Consider the following 21,476-nt stretch of genomic DNA (forward strand, 5'->3'; position numbering starts at 1 on the left):
CATATCAATATCCGATATAGGTCCAAAAATTATTCTTATGTTTACAATCACTTTTTCACACAAACTTTGAAAACACTTTATGACAAAATGTGGCGAAAGGCATTTGAATTCTACTTCATCACTTGGTAAATACATGTACTATTAAATCGTTTTAGAAATGGCAGTACGCAAAGGCATTAAAGTTCTATTTAGGTCCATCTATTAAAAAATAGCATGAAATCGGCATGTTTTTTGCAATATCTCTTTAGAAGATTGGATACACCACATCGATATTATGTTTCCATAAAATAGGAGTAAATTGCTTTCTACAGTTACTATTTACTATACTCAGTAATTTTTCTGCATAAATCACAAAAATGGGTCGAAATGAGGTAGGTGGGCTGATGATTTCAGTCATGTTAAATTTGTGTAATTATTGATCTGCTGATAGTTTTAGTTAGATATAAATTAAACAATAGAGGAAACGCACCACTAAAAAATTTCTTTCTAAACTTTCTAAAGTTTAATTCTTTCTAAACTTTCCTTAAATATAGTCCAAAATGTGGGTTGAACTTGTCACTCAATGTCAAATTACTTTCTAATATTTAGGAGTTAAATGACGGTATCGGCCATGTAGCCTCCGTATAGAAATTGTACTGGAGACTAGTTCTTCTCTCTATCTTCTATATGTTTTAACATCAAAACAGAAAAATATGGATAAAAATCATCCTTTAAGAACAATAACTCTTATAACGAGTGATCGTTTAGTCTTAGTCATATTTAACAGTAGACATTTTTAAAGTATATGAACTGTCAATTTTTTTACGATCATAACGTGTAATAGACACAACAAAACTTGTATAAAGTAAATTCACAAAAATACTGAACTCCGTTAGTTTTAATATATTGCTTGGCATATTATATAGACACCAGGAATGAGTTCAATATCGTAGCTGCTATCAATATCTATGTAACAACTAGTCTATATTTTTTTCCGAATTTTGGATCCCCAATGCTCTTCAACTTGTACTTGTTTGGTTTTCTAAATTTTGATATGAGCGTCACTGATGAGTCTTATATATGTAGACGAAACGGTTACGCGCGTCTGGCGTACTAAATTATATTCCTGGTACCTTTGATAACTATAGCTACACGTTCAATAGTCAAATTCTACGTAGCACTACGTAGCTGCTACGATATTGAACGCAGCCCAGTTAATATTTACAACGGCATGTTGACTTCTACGGGTTTTTTTTTTCTTACTCATTAATGGATTAAGCATGTTTCAGTGTCTCGATAATATCATTTTGAAAGATAAACTGGCATACTTTTTCCGACTGAAAAGGAAGTGCTATTCGGTATAAAAACACTAGAGACTCTAAAGAGCATGTGATGTTCACCGACATCTTCGACAATGGTCACTTTTTTTTAAATCATCAGCTTACAATTTCGATCATATCGACTGATTTGTAGATCTGATCTTGCTGATCTTTTTTTTCCTTTTTAAAAGTTTTCTTTTTACTATTAAAGTTTTCAAGACGATAACCATCTTTTTTTAAATTACTATTAAAGGGCAATAACTCTAATAGCTAATCTACTGTAGATGCTGGCCACTATGGTTTATTTGTGGTTTTTGTCTAGCTGACCTTCGTGCTTTTAAAAGTTTCTATCGATCTATTACAGTTTTCAAAATAATAGGCAACAATGGGGAATGGCGACGACGACAAACGTCGGATGTCAAGTGGTGAGAAAAGCTCACTTGGCCTTTAGGTCAAGTGAGCTAAAAAGTAGAAAACAAAAAAACTCTTACCTTGCTTAGCCATTGTCCAAAATTTGTTGTAAATTTCTTCTTTCAGTCCAACTTTTACAAACTTCTCTTCTTGACCAGGAAACAGTAATACCTCTTCTTTACATACAAATACACTGTTCGTTTGATTCTTCTTAGTGAAGTCACAGAAAGTGTCGTTGTTCAAAGGTAACAGTTTTAATCCTTTTAATCTTGAATAATCGCCATCAGAAATCAAATAGTCTAAAAGGTTAATTTTCTCCTTGGTTGAAATGCTTTCGTATGAGGAATCTGATTTCATGCAGCTGCTTACGAATTCTCTTGACAATGTTTGTACTTTTTGAGTCCTCTCTGTCAGAACAGCAACAATATGACCAGGAGCATCAACTAAAGCTATGCTGTACTTCTGCATTAAATTGTATATTGTCTGTTTAACTTCTGAAATGTAAAATATAAACTTGGTCAATTGGATTTCTTTGACATTTACATGGATATTTTTCGATTTCTGCATTTAACATACTACATTCATTTTCGGTTTTAATGATCAGGGTATAAGCATGCTCGGCTGTGATGCATAAATTCGTGACTTCAATTACCTATCTATATAATCGCAATCGGCGTTTAGGAGTACTGGAGAACAAACAATATTATACACTGGTCGATCCAAAAACCGTGTTTGTATCGGATAAGTAACATATTTCCTGAGATTCAGTTTGTTACCGTGTAATAACACGTTAGAATGAATGGAATGTAGAGTTACTTGTTTCCCTTATTATGAACAAACAACAGGCTCCTTAGTTCTATTTCTGTCATGCTGGTTAGCAAGCAGGGTCTTCGGGCATTTCTTTTAAACAAAATACCCTCATGATGATTTTGGCCAAATTTGATTACATTTGCCTCATTTGTTTTTGAGGAGAAGACTTTTGTAAAAGATAACAAATATTTACGAAAAATGGTTAAACATTGACTTTTAAGGGCAATAACTCCTTATGCGGTCAATTGACTATTTTGTTCATGTTGACTTATTTGAAGATCTTACTTTGCTGCACATTATTGCTGTTTATAGTTTATCTCTTTCTATAATAATATTCAAGATAATAACCAAAACCGCAAAATTTCATTAACATTTCCAATTCAGGGGCAGCAACCCAACAACGGGTTGTCTGATTCGTCTGAAATTTTCAGAACAGATAGAGCGTACATGTAACCTGTTGAACATTTTCATCTACTGTCAAATTTGCACTTAATGCGTAAGTTTCAGAGATTTAACAAAACAAGAATGTGTCCATAGTACACGGATGCACCCCAATCGCATTATCATTTTCTATGTTCAGTGCACTGTGAAATTGGGGTCAGAACTCTAATTTGGCATTATAATTAGAAAGAGAATATTATAAGGATCATGTGTACTATGTTTCAAGTTGATTGGACTTCAACCTCATTAAAAACTACCTTGACCGAAAACTTTATCATGAAGCGGAACAGACAGACGGACAACGAACGAACGAATGAACGGACGGACGAACGAACAGACGCACAGACCAGAAAACATACTGTCAATTAATGGGCCATAAAAACTGCATTTTACCCCTATGGTATACTTTTAGCCATGTCGGCGATGTTGGTTGGCTGGCAGGGTCATCGGACAAATTTCTTAAACTGGATATCTTAATGATGATTGTGACTAAATTTGGTTAAAATTGTCTAAGTAGTTTCAGAGGAGAAGATTTTTGTAAGATTACAAAAGTTTACAATTTACTATAAAAGACAATAACTTCTTAAGGGGTCAATTGACCATTTTAGTCATGTCAACTTATTTGTAGATCTTACTTTGCTAAACATTATCGTTGTTTACAGTTTATATATATCTATAATAATATTCAAGGTAAAAACCAAAATCTGCAAAATTTCCTTAAAATTACAAATTCAGGAGCAGCAACCAACAAACGATTGTACGATTTGTCTGAAATTTTTAGGGCAGATAGATCTTCACATGATAAGCAATTTAACAACATGTCAGATTTGCTCTAAATGCTTTGGTTTCAGAGATATAAGCCAAAATCTGTTGTCAACCCCTATGTTAAATTTTTAGCCATGGCGGCCATCTTGGTTAATCGGACACATTTTTTTAAACTAGATACCCAAGAATGATTGCGGCCAAGTTTGGTTAAATTTGGCACAGTAGTTCCAGAGGAGAAGATTTTTGTAAAAGTTAACGGACCACGACGACGGACTACGGACGCCAAGTGATTAGAAAAGCTCACTTGTCTCTTTGGGCCAGGTGAGCTTAAAAAGTGTTACGGGGAGGATAAACTAATGCACAGATCAGAAAAGAAATGGTATCTACAATTCTATGCAATGCACATCAAAACAAAAAAGAAACATTCGTTCCCTTTTCGAAAATGCTTGGTTCGCCAATAGAAAAACATTATAAATAAGCATTAACAATATAAATGAAAATGTCGCAAATTAAAGATAAAAAATCGAACATTTTAAATACACGATATTTAGGATATCATTATGGAAAAACTTACCATCTGAAACCTCGCCCTCAAAAATTTGAAATACAGCTTCATCTGGACATATCCATTTCCCTCCACAGCTATTAGAGTATAAAAACGGTGTCTTCAGAAGTTCCTCGAAGAAAGGGTCAACTATAAGATCCCAGTGACTAGTAATATTTCTATGATCGGGTACTGATTTGTACATAAGTTGCAGTTGATCCGCGGCATTTCCATTTTTTTTGCAAGTTTGAATGAGGCCTTGAATAACTGCGTGATAAACATCTGCTAAGACTTCAACAACTAGACGTTTGTTCCATCTGATTGATTTATCTATGTGAGCTTTATTACGTGTCTGGTCAGCAGTGGGCCATTTTACGTGTCGTCTATTTTGACTCAAAGCAAAATATCCGTTCACGTGAACAGGATATCCGGTCAAACTTTCATCTTCCAGTGGCAATGGCATCAAACAGAAAACATGTCCTTTAAAATCCTGATCTTTGTCCATCGGAACAGCTATGCTGACATATGGACTGTATGACAATGATTCATCTTTTGAAAGATCAGCCAGTTCTTTCGACACATTTCCTCCTTTCAGGCAATGTAGGACAAACCAACTTTGTTCCGTCATATCGCCTAATTCAGCTTTGGTTCCTATCGTTACATTAAAAGTCGTCATCATTGTCTCATCTGCAATATTTAGACCTACCGATTTCATATGACTGTGAAATTCTAACCTTCTTTCGCGAACTTGATTGAGACAGTTATCTGTAATTCCAACAGTAAAGAAGGGTTCATCAGATGTATAAAATCCATCTTCATCTTTGAAGCATAGTTCTATCTTCTCAAGACATTTCAGGAATAATAGTTCCACGGATGCCTCTGCTTGAAAAGCATTGAAGAGATCTAAAATCTTCTCTTTATCATACACATTATCTGACAAGTTGGTTTTCTGCTCCCTAAGAGGAAAACGGAATAGTGTGCCATCAAAATCCCCAGAATCTAGTGTTCCTTGGGAGAATCCAAACAACCCATCTAAGGCATTTAAACAGTAAGAAACGTCCAAGAGCTTCATGTATTTACATGTATGTAGCTTGTTCAATTTCATATTGATGCAGACTCGGGTAGAATTTTTCTGATGAGGGTCAAGAACTAGCAATGTGTTGCCACTTATAATCATAGGATAATCTGTAAAATATAAATGAAAAAGTGGTATAAAATACAGACGACCTCCGTAAATCAGTTTAGGAATATACCGAGAGCGGATTAAGATTTATTTATTGAAAATGTTTTTTTTTTTTTTTAAAGTATCGATAATATAGTCAGCAGTTGCATAATCAATGATATTAACACATACAGACATAAAGAAGACACAAAACTTAAGAAACACAAAAAAATACTAGTACCAGGAAACAAACTGAGATTACCTTTACACATTTGACCAAATTTAATGAAAATGTAATCTTTCAGTCAGTTTAATTGAAGTCTGGAGCTGGCATGTCAGTTAACTGCTAGTAGTCTGTTGTTATTTATGTATTATTGTCATTTTGTTTATTTTCTTTGGTTACATCTTCTGACATCAGACTCGGACTTCTCTTGAACTGAATTTTAATGTGCGTATTGTTATGCGTTTACTTTTCTACATTGGCTAGAGGTATAGGGGGAGGGTTGAGATCTCACAAACATGTTTAACCCCGCCGCATTTTTGCGCCTGTCCCAAGTCAGGAGCCTCTGGCCTTTGTTAGTCTTGTATTATTTTAATTTTTAAATTAGTTTCTTGTGTACAATTTGGAAATTAGTATGGCGTTCATTATCACTGGACTAGTATATATTTGTTTAGGGGCCAGCTGAGGGACGCCTCCGGGTGCGGGAATTTCTCGCTAAATTGAAGACCTGTTGGTGACCCTCTGCTGTTGTTTTTTATTTGGTCGGGTTGTTGTCTCTTTGACACATTCCCCATTTCCATTCTCAATTTTATGTATGTAAATTTTCTACAAACACATTAAGGATTTATTTATAACATACTAAACCGTATCTCCAAATTATAAAATGTCTAAAATATACAATTTACAATGCATGGGCTCGATAATATGTATCAATGTTTCTTGTGTACTTCCGTCTAGACGCAATCAAATTAACCATTGAGGTTACCTCGAACACTGCCGACGGTTATATAACCCGAGATCAGCATAAATATAGATATATAAATATATATGTAGAGAGCGAACTAGTGCAATTGGATTTCTCAATTAATATTATAGGTTAAAAATATATATTAACCATCGCTTTTACCAGTATCAGAATAAGTTTTTGTGGATCGAATCAGTCAATCAAATGGTTTACCTTTGTTTAATTTTCAATGTTAACATTCTTTTCCTACCTGTTATATGGAAGACCGACTTAAATCCTAGTCCAAAACGTCCAATTTTTACAGGATCAAATTCTTTAACACTGCTGTTAATCATCTGTATTCCTTCCCAGTCCTCTTTTGTAAAGTTAGCATTGTTATATACACACAATGCTGGACCCTGAAAATAGTCACAAATATTTAAACCGCTTTCTTCTTATATAGAGAAACCACAAGAGGGACTAGGAAATAGAATTATGATAACTCTTTGACTTCTTCCGACCGTCAGTAAAATCCTTGCCAAATTAACGACGAAAAAGGTTGTTGAAAGGCTAGATTTCTATCCCTATCCAACTTACCCTCATATAATTCCCAGCCCTTCATCCTGGTCAATCCCTATCAAAGGTCATACCAATCTATTAGTAAGAGAATTCTTGATCTCACGTTGATAATGATATATAAACAAGAAGTTTTAATTAAGCCTGATGTTATATGTTCATATAAAACACATTCATCGTAGAATTAAAAAGTTTCTGCAGTTCGTTCCTGTCATAATAAACTATCAAAGTCGTAACAAACATACCAAATTAGCTGTATTTGACATTCTTTTCCATATTAACACTCTGACAGGACCCAATTTTTGTTAAGTTAAAGATATATATATATAATGCGATATTTAAAAATAAAGAGTCATAAAATATCATCAACCAATGTGTCATTCACATATGTAGGCAGATCATTATCCACATTAATTGTGGAGATGCTGTATAACAAACCTTGAAGTATTTCTTGAACCTTTTCCCTTTAGTTCCATCTTCAGTGTTTACAATTCTCTCATCAAACAGGATTTTCATCTGAGATGCCTCAGCATCTTCTGCATTCTGTATGATTTCCTAAAACATTTCAAAGAAGTTCGCTGTTCAGTTTCAAAATAAATAGATTTTCATAACACTAGTATATATTGACAAGGGATTAATTGAGGAATCAAAAAAGCAAAAAAAAAATATAGGGGTCATTGTGCTTGTTTTCGAGATATTAGCCATTGGAAATTTGGCGGAACATCTTCTTTCTTGATTTATAGCTTTATCATTGACCAGTTACAGTTCTCAAAATCTATTAAAAAATAAATAAGATTTTATAAGACTCATACAAATGGCTTATAGTTATACAAGTAAAAGATTCATAAAAAGAAAAATGGGGGTCCATGGGCACAATTTTTTAAGGCATTCAAATGAATAAAACCAGAGGATTTCGATCATGTTACAAAAAGTCCAACACATGACAAGCAAACATCCTTAAGTATTGATTTCAAGAAACTGTCAACAGTTTTCATTGGTCTATTATAGTTTACTTTTACAAATTGTGACTTTGATGGAGAGTTGTCTCATTGGCACTCATACCACATCTTTTTATAACTATTCATTCTTTTATTTCAAGTCAGCTTAGATACATCTGGCCTTCTCTTCTCTATTTTACGAATGCACATTTTTTTTTCTATCTTCAGTTCGTACATTTATATGCAATAAAGCAGATTTTGAGTTGACAGTTGTGACAGACGGATATAGATATTGTAAATGAACAGCTGCGCGGCATGAGCGCATAATACGTTCTTCGTCTTGTGTGCGAAGTATATGCAATTATCATAAATCGTTTCTGAAATACGGTGCACCATGTGAAAAAAAAAACTTTTTTTTACAAAAAACTCAATAACTCTAAAATAAACTCTAGAATCATCACTAAAAAATAAACAGATCTTTTAAATTATTTAGATTAATATAAATAAGAAGTGTGTAAAATTAAGCAATACTCATTAATGGATTTTAAGAAATGGTGCAAAATGTGAAAACGCTCCCTCTTTTTTACAAAAAAATCAATAACAGTTACTCCAAAATAAATTTTCAAATCATCACCAAAACGTATACAGATCTTTAGATTAATATAACTAAAAAGTGTGCAAAGTTTTAAGCAATAATCATAAATCGTTTATGAGATAGGGTGTGATATGTGAAAGCTATCCCCTTTTTTTACAAAAAAATCTCAATAACTCTAAAATAAAATTTTGAATCATCACCAAAAAGTATACAGATCTTTTGATTAATATAATTAAGAAGTGTGTCAAGTTTAAAGCAATAATCAGAAATCGTTTTTGACATACAGCACGACATGTGAAAAATACCCCCCTCCCCCAAACCCTGTTTTAGTTATAAAGTCCAGTAACACAAAAAGTTTTAAATCCTATTTTCACCAAAAAGTATACAGATCGTTTGACTATCATAAGAAACAACTATGTTAAATTTGTAAAAGCGGTTCTCAAGTTACGGTGCGACATGTGGACGCTGGACAGACAGACGAACAGACGGACGCCGGACATTGTATACCAAGTCAAAATTTTGACGGCGTATAAAAACAAGACAACATTTTAAACATTCTGGACTGGAAAAAAAACCAACTTAGCAGATCCAACATAAAAAGGAACAGTACCTAAAGTTTTACATACCTTAAGAATCTGACCATCGTCTGGATACTCATCTAATATTTTCTTTAGTTGATTGATCAGCGGTGGTTGTTTTATAGAATTGTACTGGGGACCATCTTCGGAAGAGTCTTCACTCTCTTCACTTGACGCCATCTGAAAATAAGACGTAATGTATAATAGCCATTACAAGGTAAGGTACTGGGCTAATACAAAATAAGACGTAATGTATAATAGCCATGACACGGTAAGGTACTGGGCTAATACAAAATAAGACGTAATGTATAATAGCCATGACACGGTAAGGTACTGGGCTAATACAAAATAAGACGTAATGTATAATAGCCATGACACGGTAAGGTATTGGGCTAATACAAATGCGTGTGACCATCCACAAGAAATCAGGGCCGTAAATTGCCTTCCCTATAAGGGGAACGTTCGCCGAGCGGAGCGAGGCGAAAATTTTGTGGACCTTTTTATGCAGAAAATGCAATGTACTTCCCCAGAATTCACCTCTTGTTAAATTTATGTAATATTTCAATAAATAAGCGCCTGGAATATATTGAAAATATTTATTATCCGAAGTTAGATAACGTGTGCGGTTAAAGTAAGATTTTTTTATCCTTTGTCCTACTTTATGACTCTTCAAAAGATATTATTACTAAGTTTTAGGGAACCAATTTGCGCACTTAAAATGAAATGCCACTGAAGTTGGATATTTTTTTATGGTTTATCAGGTTTTTTGGCTGTCCAAATGGAGCTATTTTACTTCATTTCAGAGACACAATTTTCAAACCTTAAAATGAAAATGCATACTTAACAAAACTTTAATTATCAAATTCAAATTATTATAGCGTCACACAGTTTGTTTACACTGAAAGTTTTATTCGGTTAGGCTTTGTCATTCAAATGCTGAAAGGATTTTTCTGTGCCTGGTCGAATCCCATCTCTTTAGCACTTATATGCATTCAATATTGCAACATTGTGACTTCTATGTAGATACGGTATGTGTTGCATAGAGAGACTACACAATCTGCTTTCCGTCATTGTTCTTTGTTTTAATCGCATGACATTGCGTTTGAATGCTTGCTCTATCGAATATTTTTACCCAACCTCCTTAATAGGCGTAAGAGTAACAACCAGTACTATTGAAATAAAGCATGATTTAAAAGTCATAAGAAACGAGTGACTGGTGAAAAATAATTTTCATCCAATTCTTGAACCAATGCATGTATATAACATAAACTTAGTCCTCTGTGCACGATTTTATATTTTTTTACTCAAATATATCGTATAATCGTCAATTTTTTTATATCTGTCTGTTATGATTTAACAAATATCATAATGGCTACTCATTAAATGCCGCGTTGTGAAGCCGAAGTTTACCGATTTATAGTAAATAATCAACAAAAAGCATGGGTATTTAGCACGTGTTTAACATATACAATCAGGTAATTGTTTATTTTAATGACAGACTCATGCGTATTTCTATCACCAGATTTTTACGAGGAGGGTCACGCTTTGGTCACTATGCATACGGAAAATATGTCGGCGAATTGCTTCCTGGCAGCAAGCAATTAAAAATAAGTAAACTTCTTCTAAATGTGGACAAATTAAAGAATTTTCCTCAGAAAAAAGTTTATATACATAAGTTGTATATTAATGAAAACTATCCATTTAGTTTTAAAAAACATATGCATATTTTTTTTTAATTTGAGGTTTCATATACTTTAACCATTTGTTTGGGTTTTTTTCAGTGTTTTTTTCTTCATTTTTTCTCTCTTTTTTTCGGTTTGCAATAGGAGGCAACTGCCTACATGCCCCTACGTAATTTACGGCCCTGCAACTTGCGGACATCCGATGTTCAGTACTTCAGTAATTGGATTACTTTTGTGATTGTTTGTCAAACAGTGAGGCTATTTGTTAAGATTCTATCTTATTACAAACTGATCAACCTCTGAGAAATATTATATACATGTTTAGGTCAATATTAAAGTAATGGCGTCAAATTCCGTCAATAGAAAATGCCGAAATTGTTTATTGTAGACACATACACGAAGTTCTGTTGTGCATCTTGATTTTTCTGCGATTAATAAATCTTACAGAAGTGAAGCAGTGGCGGATCCAGGAATTTATATAAGTGGGGGCCCACTGACTGCCTAAGAGGGGGCCCGCTCCAGTCACGCTTCAGTGATTCACTATATAAGCAACCAAATTTTTTCCCAAAAAGGGGGGCCCGGGCCCCCTGCCCCTACTAAATCCGATTCTGTGAAGAATGATCTATACTTTACTCATAATTACAACTTAAGCCTTTATCTATTAAAATTAGACACACATGATAGATTTATATTTCAAAACTAAGATGCTCGATCTTAAAATTGGTAATCTGGGAGATGGTTTAAAATACAGACAAAGAAAGAATGTTATGTTTGTAAAAACTGTTTGGGCTACGAACTTCCTTATTTATTTCTTCAAAGCAAAAGCGAAATTAAAATCAAAAATCTTCGAGCTAGATACATATATATATTTACCATATTGTGATCAAATAATCATTGGGAATAATAAAATGAAGTGGTTTTAATCTTGTGCATTATAATAATGATTGTAAAAAAAAATCTGCTTTTTTGTAATAATTCATTATTGATTTGTGATTATCTGATACAATAATACAACTATACACCTACTTTCAAGTTAATAAATGTTCAATTTCCAAAACACGTCCATGTTTTTTAAAGCTTGTAATAAAGCTTGTAATTATCTAAAGGGTCTACTCGATTATTTCAGTTGTTATCGTTTTGTTTGTTTACATGTCCGTCATCTGATTATTGTATATATTTATATGATTGCCGACTTTTTCGTCTACAAATCATAACGAATTTAGTTGTTGGGGAATAGAGTGTATGTCTGAGTACCGACAAAACTGTAATTTTAAAAGTTTTAAAGCCTGGCAGAACCTAGATAAATGAATGTTTCATCCAATTTATGTTCTGGTAAAATGAACAAACACCTGAATTTTCTTTGATACGGTCCACTCATTTACACTATTTAAATCACCTTTCAATTTCAACAACAACAAAAATAAAATAAAACGGATTGATTTGAATCATAGTTGGGGGGCAAGGGGTTTAGCTGTTATGCTGTTATGGTGCATTTTAATTCTTTGTTATCTGTTATTCTGAAAATATATTTGCTGTTAGCTGTTATTGTCTTATTCTTTGTTAGCTGTTATTGGGCTTTTAGTTTTTTTGTTATCTGTTATTGCGATAATGTGTTTGCTGTTAACTGTTATCGAAAATTGGAATGTTAGCATCAGTTTTTGACAGCCACGAACGAACATATGAAATTAGAACAATTCTTAATATGACAATAAGGAAAACATATGGCCAAGAATATCTGACAAGGATCTCAATTAAGGACTAGGTCCTTACATCCAGTTAACCTTTTATATTATATGTTACATAGACCCAGCTCTTTTCATAGCAGAACCAAATACATTGTACAATGAAAGATCCCACCATGTACTGGGTTCCGAAGCTGCACATAACTCATTACACACAAAGATTTATTTCGTCTTCAAGCCATCGTTCCACTACTAAATTATGTATTCTACTTATTAGTAGACTTGGTGCAATAAAAAACCTGATAAAAATTGTTCAAATAAGGCAATTGAAAACAGTGGAATAAGTTACTTTTGGAGTGTCAAAACTGGCTTGAGGTACTTGATAAATTGCATGCTTATAATTGGGGCTTTTGATTTTTCTACCCTATATACAACTTTGTCTCATAGTCTTATTCAGAAAAAATCACACACCTCATTAAATGGGCATTTAAAAAAGTCAGAATGCAAATATATATATTCAAACTCTTTTAGGTCATTTTTTTAGTAGCAACAAACACAAGAACTATGTCAATTGGACCTACTTTGATACCATAACTGTCCTTAACTTTTTTATTAGATATCTTTTTTGTCTCTTTGACATATTCCTCATTTTCATTCTCAATTTTATTACCATTATTATTCACTATTTAAATTACAAGCATGTGTGAGTTTCTATAACTGTACAAAAAAAAATGCTGAAAAAAGTATACTATAACAAATTAACAGCTACGCCATGAGCTCATGATAAGCCCGTCACCTTTTTGAAATATTCAATAACTTCTCAATGTCATATCAGATATTTATAAAAATCAGTCAATATATATCATGTATATAAACAATATACCAACGTTTCATGAGAACTGCTGAAAACATTTTTGAGTTATTGTCCGAAAACTGGAAAATACCATCTTTTTTAATGAATCAACCCATTAACTGAATAACATAAAATCGAAAAAAAAAAATAAAAATCGAAAGGTTGCTTACAACAACAGATATAAACAATTCAGCAAAGTTTCATGAGAACTGCTGAACACGTTTTTGTGTTAATGTCCGAAAACTAGAAAATCCCCCCTTTTTAATTAATAAAACCCTTAAACTCGGAAACGTAAAATCTAAAATTTATAAAAAATTGAAAGGGAGCTCATGTCAATAGATATAAACAATTCACCAAAATTCCATGCAAATTTGTGATAGGATTTTTGAGATATTATCAGAAAACTGAAAAAAAAACACCATTTTTATTGAATAAAACCCCATTACTCAGAAACTTAAAATCTAAAATTTATAAAAACCGATAGGGAGCTCACGTCAATATATTAAACAATTCCCCAAAGTTTTATGTAAATTGGTTAAAGAGTGTTTGAGTTAATGTCCGACATGTTGACGACAGACGGACAAGAATATACCAAATACATATCTAGATACATAATTCTAAAAACCATGTTCATAGAAAATGGAATTCATTACAAAGGATTATACCCGTAATAAGAAATACTGGATTTCTCAAGTCGACTCTACTTATTTTAATATTTCATTTACTGTTATCTGTTTTTGTCCATTTAAATTCCTTGTCATCTGTTATAAGCCAAATCAATTTGCTGTTTTTGCTGTTATTGGAACCCCCCTTGCCCCCCCTTCATAGTTATATATATGTATAAACAGATATTACTTACCGAGTTTTTTCAAGTAACGGTTGTTAATAAAGCAACTCGTCCAACTTTTCCATTATCTTAATAATTCTATAACCTCCTTTGTTGTTGTTGTTGTCTAGACACTTTTAGCATACACGTAGGCCTTCTGTTTACATTGCGGAAGTTTAATTAGTTTAGATTTTCAGAAAACTAAAAGTGAAACTAGAATATAGATAGTAGGTTATTTATTACCTGTTACTTGAAAAGACTAATGACCAAAAGAAATTAAACGAGGCGAACAGATCTATATATATAATAATTATAATATTGTCAAGCAAAAATCTATAAATGCATTAAATGTCGCACTCTACATATTTTGAAATACATAATTTGCATACATAATAGGTCTTTATCATATTCAATCAATAACATACACTTATTATCAGACCTGTTTGAAGGAGTTTATCATATTGTAAACACCGAGGGTCAGCATGATTTGTACACATGTGTAGGCCACGCCAATTCATTTCCGAGGCTTAGAACGGAGTACAATTAAACTAAGGAATTATGTGTGCCTTAAAAATTCTCTAATTTGAAAATCATACGCCTCGATTAAAGACAGACCCTCCCTCCCTTTCCCAAACACACACCCTACTCAGAAAGAAAAAGAGAAAACATAATTTATAGGTGAAACTAACAGCCATCTATTTATGAATATGGTCTTCTATTTCTAATGATCGAGCACCCCCAACTTTTATTAATGTGGCTGCATTACCCGCATTAGTCCTATGACTTTCATTTGTTTACGTTTTGAATATAGTCTGTACCTGTGGTTTATAATGTACTCGATGTAAATAGAAAGATGCAGAGATCTAGCTTCTTTGATATTAACAGTTTATATCATGATTGGTATAATTTAGAAATTCCGATGACGCTCCTTAAAAATTCTTTTCCAAATCTAAAAAATATATGTTAATATACTAATTAATTTCTATACGTTATAAATAGATCTTTTTTTCATATTATATGCTCTATCTTATAAGAGAGAATTAATCATTCATGAGTAAGTAAGAAAGTAAATAATTTATTGACATGGACCAAACATGGAACACAAATTGTAAAAAAACCAACTGCAGTACTATAGAAAAAATATGACGAATCTTCAAACGTTTAACGTTTATAATGTTTTGCTATTAAAATTATAGGCCTTCAAGTTAATCGGTAAAAGTTAAACATGTGTTTTGCTTTCAATTGAAAACATGTAAAGATATTTTACAGGTATTATATAACACACAAGTGCGTATACACGATCAAAGTTCATTAATTTTTATTAATGTTACTTTCGTTTTCATAAAAATGAAAGTTATATAATCATAGATTTGTTCACAAGCTTCTACATTATATATGGCGAATTACGTATTGAACATAGAGTATAAAGTAAGTTTCTTTTTTCATTTCTACATTTACTGTCTTCTTAAAGAAAAATATTTTTACAAGACCCAGACGACGAATTTGTTCCTTTCACTTTTATTTGTTTGTGGTAATTAGTGAAGTTAGATATAAGTTTTTTTCTATGCAATTGGTTATTTCAGGCTTTATGGTTACTTTCTAAAATTCAATGTCCGATGCACTACTTCCCTGATTCTAAGTTTTAGAGGAAAATTTGAGGTATTTTTATATTCTCATTTCTTCTGTATTGAATACATTGCTTTTTGCTCTGCTACCATTGGAGGGCATTGATTCTGTGATGAAATACAAAAGTTAAAGGAGTTGGGGTGCATATATCAAAGAGACAGAAATCAAACGACAAGGAAGTCAGTTTAGACCATACTCGCATTGTTACAGTATCAATCAATAGATACGCTATGAACTGAATGATATATATATGTATTTTGTACTGTATTTTATCGATAGGAAATAATATATCATATCATCGATAATCAATTATCTCCTATATTTATGACTAATGAGATTAAATCCCAAATATTTTCTTTTCATAAGAAATACTGTAACAGTTTAAATCTCCAAACTACGGAAGCGTATTAGGGACAAATTAAAAATAAAATTGGCAGTGAACTTTTTTTTCAAAGTCGAAATTTTGACATTTCAAATCTTGATATTTCGACTTTAAACTAAAAATTTCGACTTTTTCTAAACTCGAAATTTAGACTTCTTTTAAACTCAAAATTTCATTTTTTTAAACTCAGAATATTTATACGTTTGCGTTTATTACATTCTGCAGTCATTTATATCAGCAAGCGGAGAGCCATCATATACATCATATTAAACTTGATAAGCATATTTTAATAAACTAAACCATTTTCAAGAGGTTATTTTAGATAGAAAATCTTGTTTTTTTGCCGAAGATTAAATAAAATATGTTTTACGTTCAAATACATATTTTAAGTCTGGACTTCAGATATGTGTATGAAGACAACCCCGTTATTCCGACACACCTATATTACGACATACTTTTATTCAACAGTCTAATATGTTATGATATAACTTTATTTTTTACGATAATCATTATATCCGGAATATCATGGCATTTGTTTTCTTCCAAACAATCTGGCTTGACATAAAATTGAGAATGTAAATGTGGAATGTGTCAAAGAGAGAACAACCCGGCCATAGAACAGACAACAGCAGAAGGTCACCAACAGGTCTTCAATGCAGCGAGAAATTCCCGCACACGGAGGCATCCTTCAGCTGGCCCATAAACAAATATATATACTAGTTCAGTGATAATGAACGCCATACTAAACTCCAAATTGTACACAAGAAACTAAGATTGAAAATAAAACAAGACTAACAAAGGCCAGAGACTCCTGATTTGGGACAGACGCAAAAATGCGGCGGGGTTAAACATGTTTATGCGATCTCACCCCCCCCCCCCCCCATTATACCTCTAGCCAATGTAGAAAAGTAAACGCATAACAATACGCACATTAAAATTCAGTTCAAGAGAAGTCTGAGTCTGGTGTCAGAAGATGCAACCCTGCAAAGAAAATAAACAAAATGACAATACATAGATAACAACAGACTACTAGCAGTTAACTGACATGTCAGCTCCAGACTTCAATTAAACTGATTGAAAGATTATGTTTTCATCATATGCATATCAGGCACAATCCTTCCCGTTAGGGGTTTAGTATCATACCATCATCACATATATGAGAATAACATAACCCGTGTCATGCCAACAACTGGTTTTTAAATAAATGTGTTTAATTCCGATGCAAAGACCTTATAAGTGAATCAATATTAATGCCAAAATATGCAATCTCTAATGACCTGACAACAGTATCGTAACTATTTCCTAATAAATCTATGTAAAGATAATGATAGCTTTTGAGGTGAATACTGACATTTTTGTGCTTTATAAAGAATATTTCCATAAAAAATTGAATGTGAAATACCTAAACGTATAAGAATAATAAAATTGAGAATGGAAATGGGGAATGTGTCAAAGAGACAATAACCCGACCATAGAAAAAAACAACAGCAGTTAAGAAGTCTGCATGTTGAGCTTTATTTACGAATGATATCCTTATACCGATGATAAAATTTAGTAAATGTTTTGACTAGTTTTTGATATCGAAAACTCTGGTGTAATAATTTTTCAGTAATTGTACATAAATTCTCTCGTTAAAATCTAAAACATTGTTACATACACGGGCGAATCGTACAAGTTGAGATATTTAAACACCTTAAGATGGTGACAAGGGAACGTCACAATCTAAAAATGGATAATAAACGATAGGAAATGAAAGATCATCTCTTTTATCATATATTTTAGTATTCAACTTTCCGTTAATGATATAGATATCAAGATCGAGGAAAGGGCAGTGATCATTGTTAGTATTTAATACCTTTATTTAATGTAAGTTCAACAGGACAAATTTCTTTAGTATACATACTGAAGTCGTCATTATTGAGAGCCAAAATATCATCAAAATATCTATCTATTATTAAATTTGTGTATCAGATGTTGTTTCGATGGGTCTTTCCTGATTTTTGTCATAAATTGTAACTCATAGCAATACAAAAAAGGTCCGCAATAAGTGGTGCACAGTTAGTCCCCATTGGAATTCCGATAACCTGATGATATACGGAATTTGTAAGCAAAACCTGTTCTATTTCAGCTACCAGTTCGAATATATCAAGTTAACAAGTATTTGAGTATTGAACATTTGCATTTACATTTTGCCATGTATTGTTTTGGGGTTTTGAACATCATGTTTAAATTATTTATTCCCTTTTGCAATCATAATTATTGTTTTCAATATGCTAATTGAAGAAAAATAAACCATAGATAGCCTGAGCAATTTTCAAGACTTCGCCTCAGTTGACAATGTTTTCTCGGGGCAACAATCTGCTCTATCACCCTCTCAGCTATGTGTTGCAGGCTGTATAATGTTTTTATTCTCTATTCTATATGACTGTTTTCATTGGTTTATAGCCGGGAGAAATAAAGGAAATCATAAATCTGAGGCATCAAATTATTATATTTACGATCTATATCAGACGTTATCTATAAAATGAAATAAATAAAGTGAACTCTGAAATCATCGCATTGTTTTTTGCTACCTAAATTATATGCACCTAGCGCAATAAATTATGACTTGAAACTATAAACTTAAAAACAGTTTTTAGGTAATTTTTCTAGCCAGGCATAATATATTTTATAAATTACCATTTGATAGTCGTATATTTCAAATAATATTGTATCTAAAATTTGTTTATTTCAGCCTATATTAATGTACATGCAGTAAACGCATATTTTATAAAGATCCTTTCTATCCAACGTGAACGTTGAAAATGGCTTTTTCGGTAAGTATAAACTGTTGGAACAAATTAATCGAACACATTCGCTTAAGTTTTATTTTTGACTTGTTAACAACCCTACTTGTATTTGTAGTATTTGTATTTTTATCCATCTGATGAGTTTAGCGGAATTTCAACTGATTTTTATAGTTCGTTCTTATGTTATACTGTTACACCACTGTCCAACGGTTAGGGGGTTGGGATCCCGCTACTATGTTTAACCCCGCCACATTCTGTATGTATGTGCCTGTCCTAAGTCAGGAGCCTGTTATTCAGTGGTTGTCGTATGTTTATGTGTTATTTATTTGTTTTTCGTTCATTTTTTGTACATAAATTCGGCCGTTAGTTTTCTCGTTTGAATTGTTTTACATTATCATTTAGTTTTTGTTTATAGCTGACTATGCGGTATGGGCTTTGCTCCTTGTTGAAGGCGGTATGGTGACCTATAGTTGTTAATTTGTGTCATTTGGTCTCTAGTGGAGGATTGTCTCATTGGCAATTACCACATCTTCTTTTTTATATCTACAACACACATTGGATATTTTATTCGACTCTTCTGGCAAAATTTCGCATAACCGGCTTTTTCTTCTAAATTTTCTGCCAATAATAAAAAAAAAACGTTGGTGTGTTTTGAAGCTGGTACGGTTGCAAGTTTTAAAGAAAAATAAAGCTCTACTGCTACATGTATATGTCATTATCTCCCCTAGTTATATATCACAGTGTTGACAACAATGATAGGGTTAATCTTTATCATTTTGTCCAAACATTTACTAAATGACCTTATGTTTACTTTTTAAATTGTTATTTGTATGGAGAGTTGTCTCATTGGCACTCACACCACATCTTCCTATATCTATTATGAACTCAATAATGAAAAAAAAAAAATAATAAACAGGTAATACAAATTTTAACATGATAGTAAAATTACTGTTTAAAATTAGTCAATTATTTCATAATAATGATTCAATTAGTAATTTCTATTATCATTAAGTCTGATTATGTATACATAACTTATAGAGAGTGTTAAATTTCTATTAATGAATAAAAACAACCTTTCAGAAAAAAAACCTCGTTTACTGCTTCAGTAATCAACACTGATAAAGTATTCTAGAAAAGAAATAGTATATTCAATCGAAGAACTAAACTTCCGTTTTCAAGAAATCTAGTGTTGCCGACTTTCGTCAGGATTTCTGGAAATGTTAGTAAACCATTTTTTGATTTAGAACTTATCAAAGGGGATTTAGGTCGTGACTTTTCACAATTAACCAATGAAAATCCTGTGATATAAAGGTATGATGATAAGGTTTAAATATAATTAAAAAAAAATCTTACCTCATATTCGCTGAATTTTTTATATATATATTTGATATTTTTTTCAGTCACCTTTATACCAACGGCCACTTCTGAGCCGACAACACAGAGTTGCTATACTTTACCCAAAGCTTGGTGAGTTTCATCTAAATTAAATATGTTCCAATGGCAAAATACGACAGCATAATTCGTTTATTCATTGTCGTAAATATAGTTGCTTTTTGAAAATTGACGACTTCTTTTGGTATAGATTAAAGGCGAGTCGATATCATTTCAAGATGTACACGTCTGAGGAGCCAAAAATTTCTAGAATTAAAATTTTTTTCCTGATTTTTGGGTTTATAAGAGTGTAACAAAATAATTGGTGAAGAAAAAATCATATGGTGGTTCACTTCTTTTTTCGCTACGGTCCTTTGCAAATTCCCAATTTTGATGATTTTCCCATTTTTCATCGATTTTTACCTATTTTGGGGCTACTTTACATCAAATGGTTTTATCAGCAACGTCTCAGACCCGTCCGAAAATAACGCAGATCAATTTAAAAAAATATCTTTTTTATGGAAAATTGCATTTTAAGCACTCTCAAATGCACCATTCTTTCCAGATTTTATCAATTTTAAATCAAAGGTTTTATATTTGCAATATCTCAAACAAGATTGAAATTCAGTCCAAAAAAATTATTTAATTTGATAAGACCTATATGCACCTCGTAAATAATGAAAAATTGCATTGGCGGTAAGCGCTCTTCAGCCAACTGCATTTTTATATTTGTAAAATAATCCACAAAAGTACATATTTATGGATTGCCTCTAAAAAAAAAAAAAAAAAACAAATACATGCAACTTGGGAGGAAACTCTGTTCTGTCATGGTTTTTGTATCAGCGGGTTACTGTCTTAGTGACGTGTTCCCTACACAAATCTTTTTATTACAAATGTGTGATAATCATGTATTAAGTTCGTAATGGAGAGTGATAAGCTTATTTTGGATATCTCCTTGACCGTTGAACTATTAAAATGACCTTTCATTTCATTTGATTTGTCATATTGTGATCTATTGTCGATCCTCGACCTTTACACTTCAGACGACTTTTCATTATTACTTCGAGGACGCATGTAGGGTCTGTCGTATTTCATTTGCACCAATCTCAAAAAATATAACAACTTTCATTTGAGCCATTGAACAGAAACTTGTTGTAATTACATTTGTAAAAAAAATTATAAATAATTTAAATGTGGTAAACA

At 32.3% G+C, this 21,476-nt stretch overlaps 2 protein-coding genes across 4 annotated transcripts in view; one reads left to right on the forward strand and one right to left on the reverse strand.

The window, feature by feature from the left end:
• The window catches only part of LOC143071428 (sacsin-like), a 31,928-nt gene extending 17,641 nt beyond the window's left edge, over positions 1-14,287 (reverse strand). The window contains exons 1-6 of the mRNA XM_076245693.1: positions 14,139-14,287; positions 9,111-9,242; positions 7,390-7,506; positions 6,647-6,794; positions 4,300-5,454; positions 1,790-2,203 (exon numbers count right to left, since the gene is read on the reverse strand). Coding sequence (XP_076101808.1) covers positions 1,790-2,203; positions 4,300-5,454; positions 6,647-6,794; positions 7,390-7,506; positions 9,111-9,242 — 1,966 coding nt within the window. The 5' untranslated portion in view covers positions 14,139-14,287. The remainder of the gene's footprint in view (positions 1-1,789; positions 2,204-4,299; positions 5,455-6,646; positions 6,795-7,389; positions 7,507-9,110; positions 9,243-14,138) is intronic.
• A 1,106-nt stretch (positions 14,288-15,393) lies between these two features.
• Positions 15,394-21,476, forward strand: part of LOC143071436 (double-stranded RNA-specific adenosine deaminase-like) — a 46,896-nt gene continuing 40,813 nt past the window's right edge. For all 3 annotated transcript variants that reach the window (XR_012976903.1, XM_076245702.1, XM_076245703.1), the window contains exons 1-3: positions 15,394-15,533; positions 18,848-18,929; positions 20,303-20,369. Coding sequence is in view for 2 of the 3 variants with exons in the window: in XM_076245702.1 (XP_076101817.1) it covers positions 18,918-18,929; positions 20,303-20,369 (79 nt within the window). In the remaining variant the exon portion in view is untranslated. The remainder of the gene's footprint in view (positions 15,534-18,847; positions 18,930-20,302; positions 20,370-21,476) is intronic.

The sequence above is a fragment of the Mytilus galloprovincialis genome, chromosome 4 (genome assembly GCF_965363235.1).
Source record: "Mytilus galloprovincialis chromosome 4, xbMytGall1.hap1.1, whole genome shotgun sequence".
Lineage (NCBI taxonomy): Eukaryota > Metazoa > Mollusca > Bivalvia > Mytilida > Mytilidae > Mytilus > Mytilus galloprovincialis.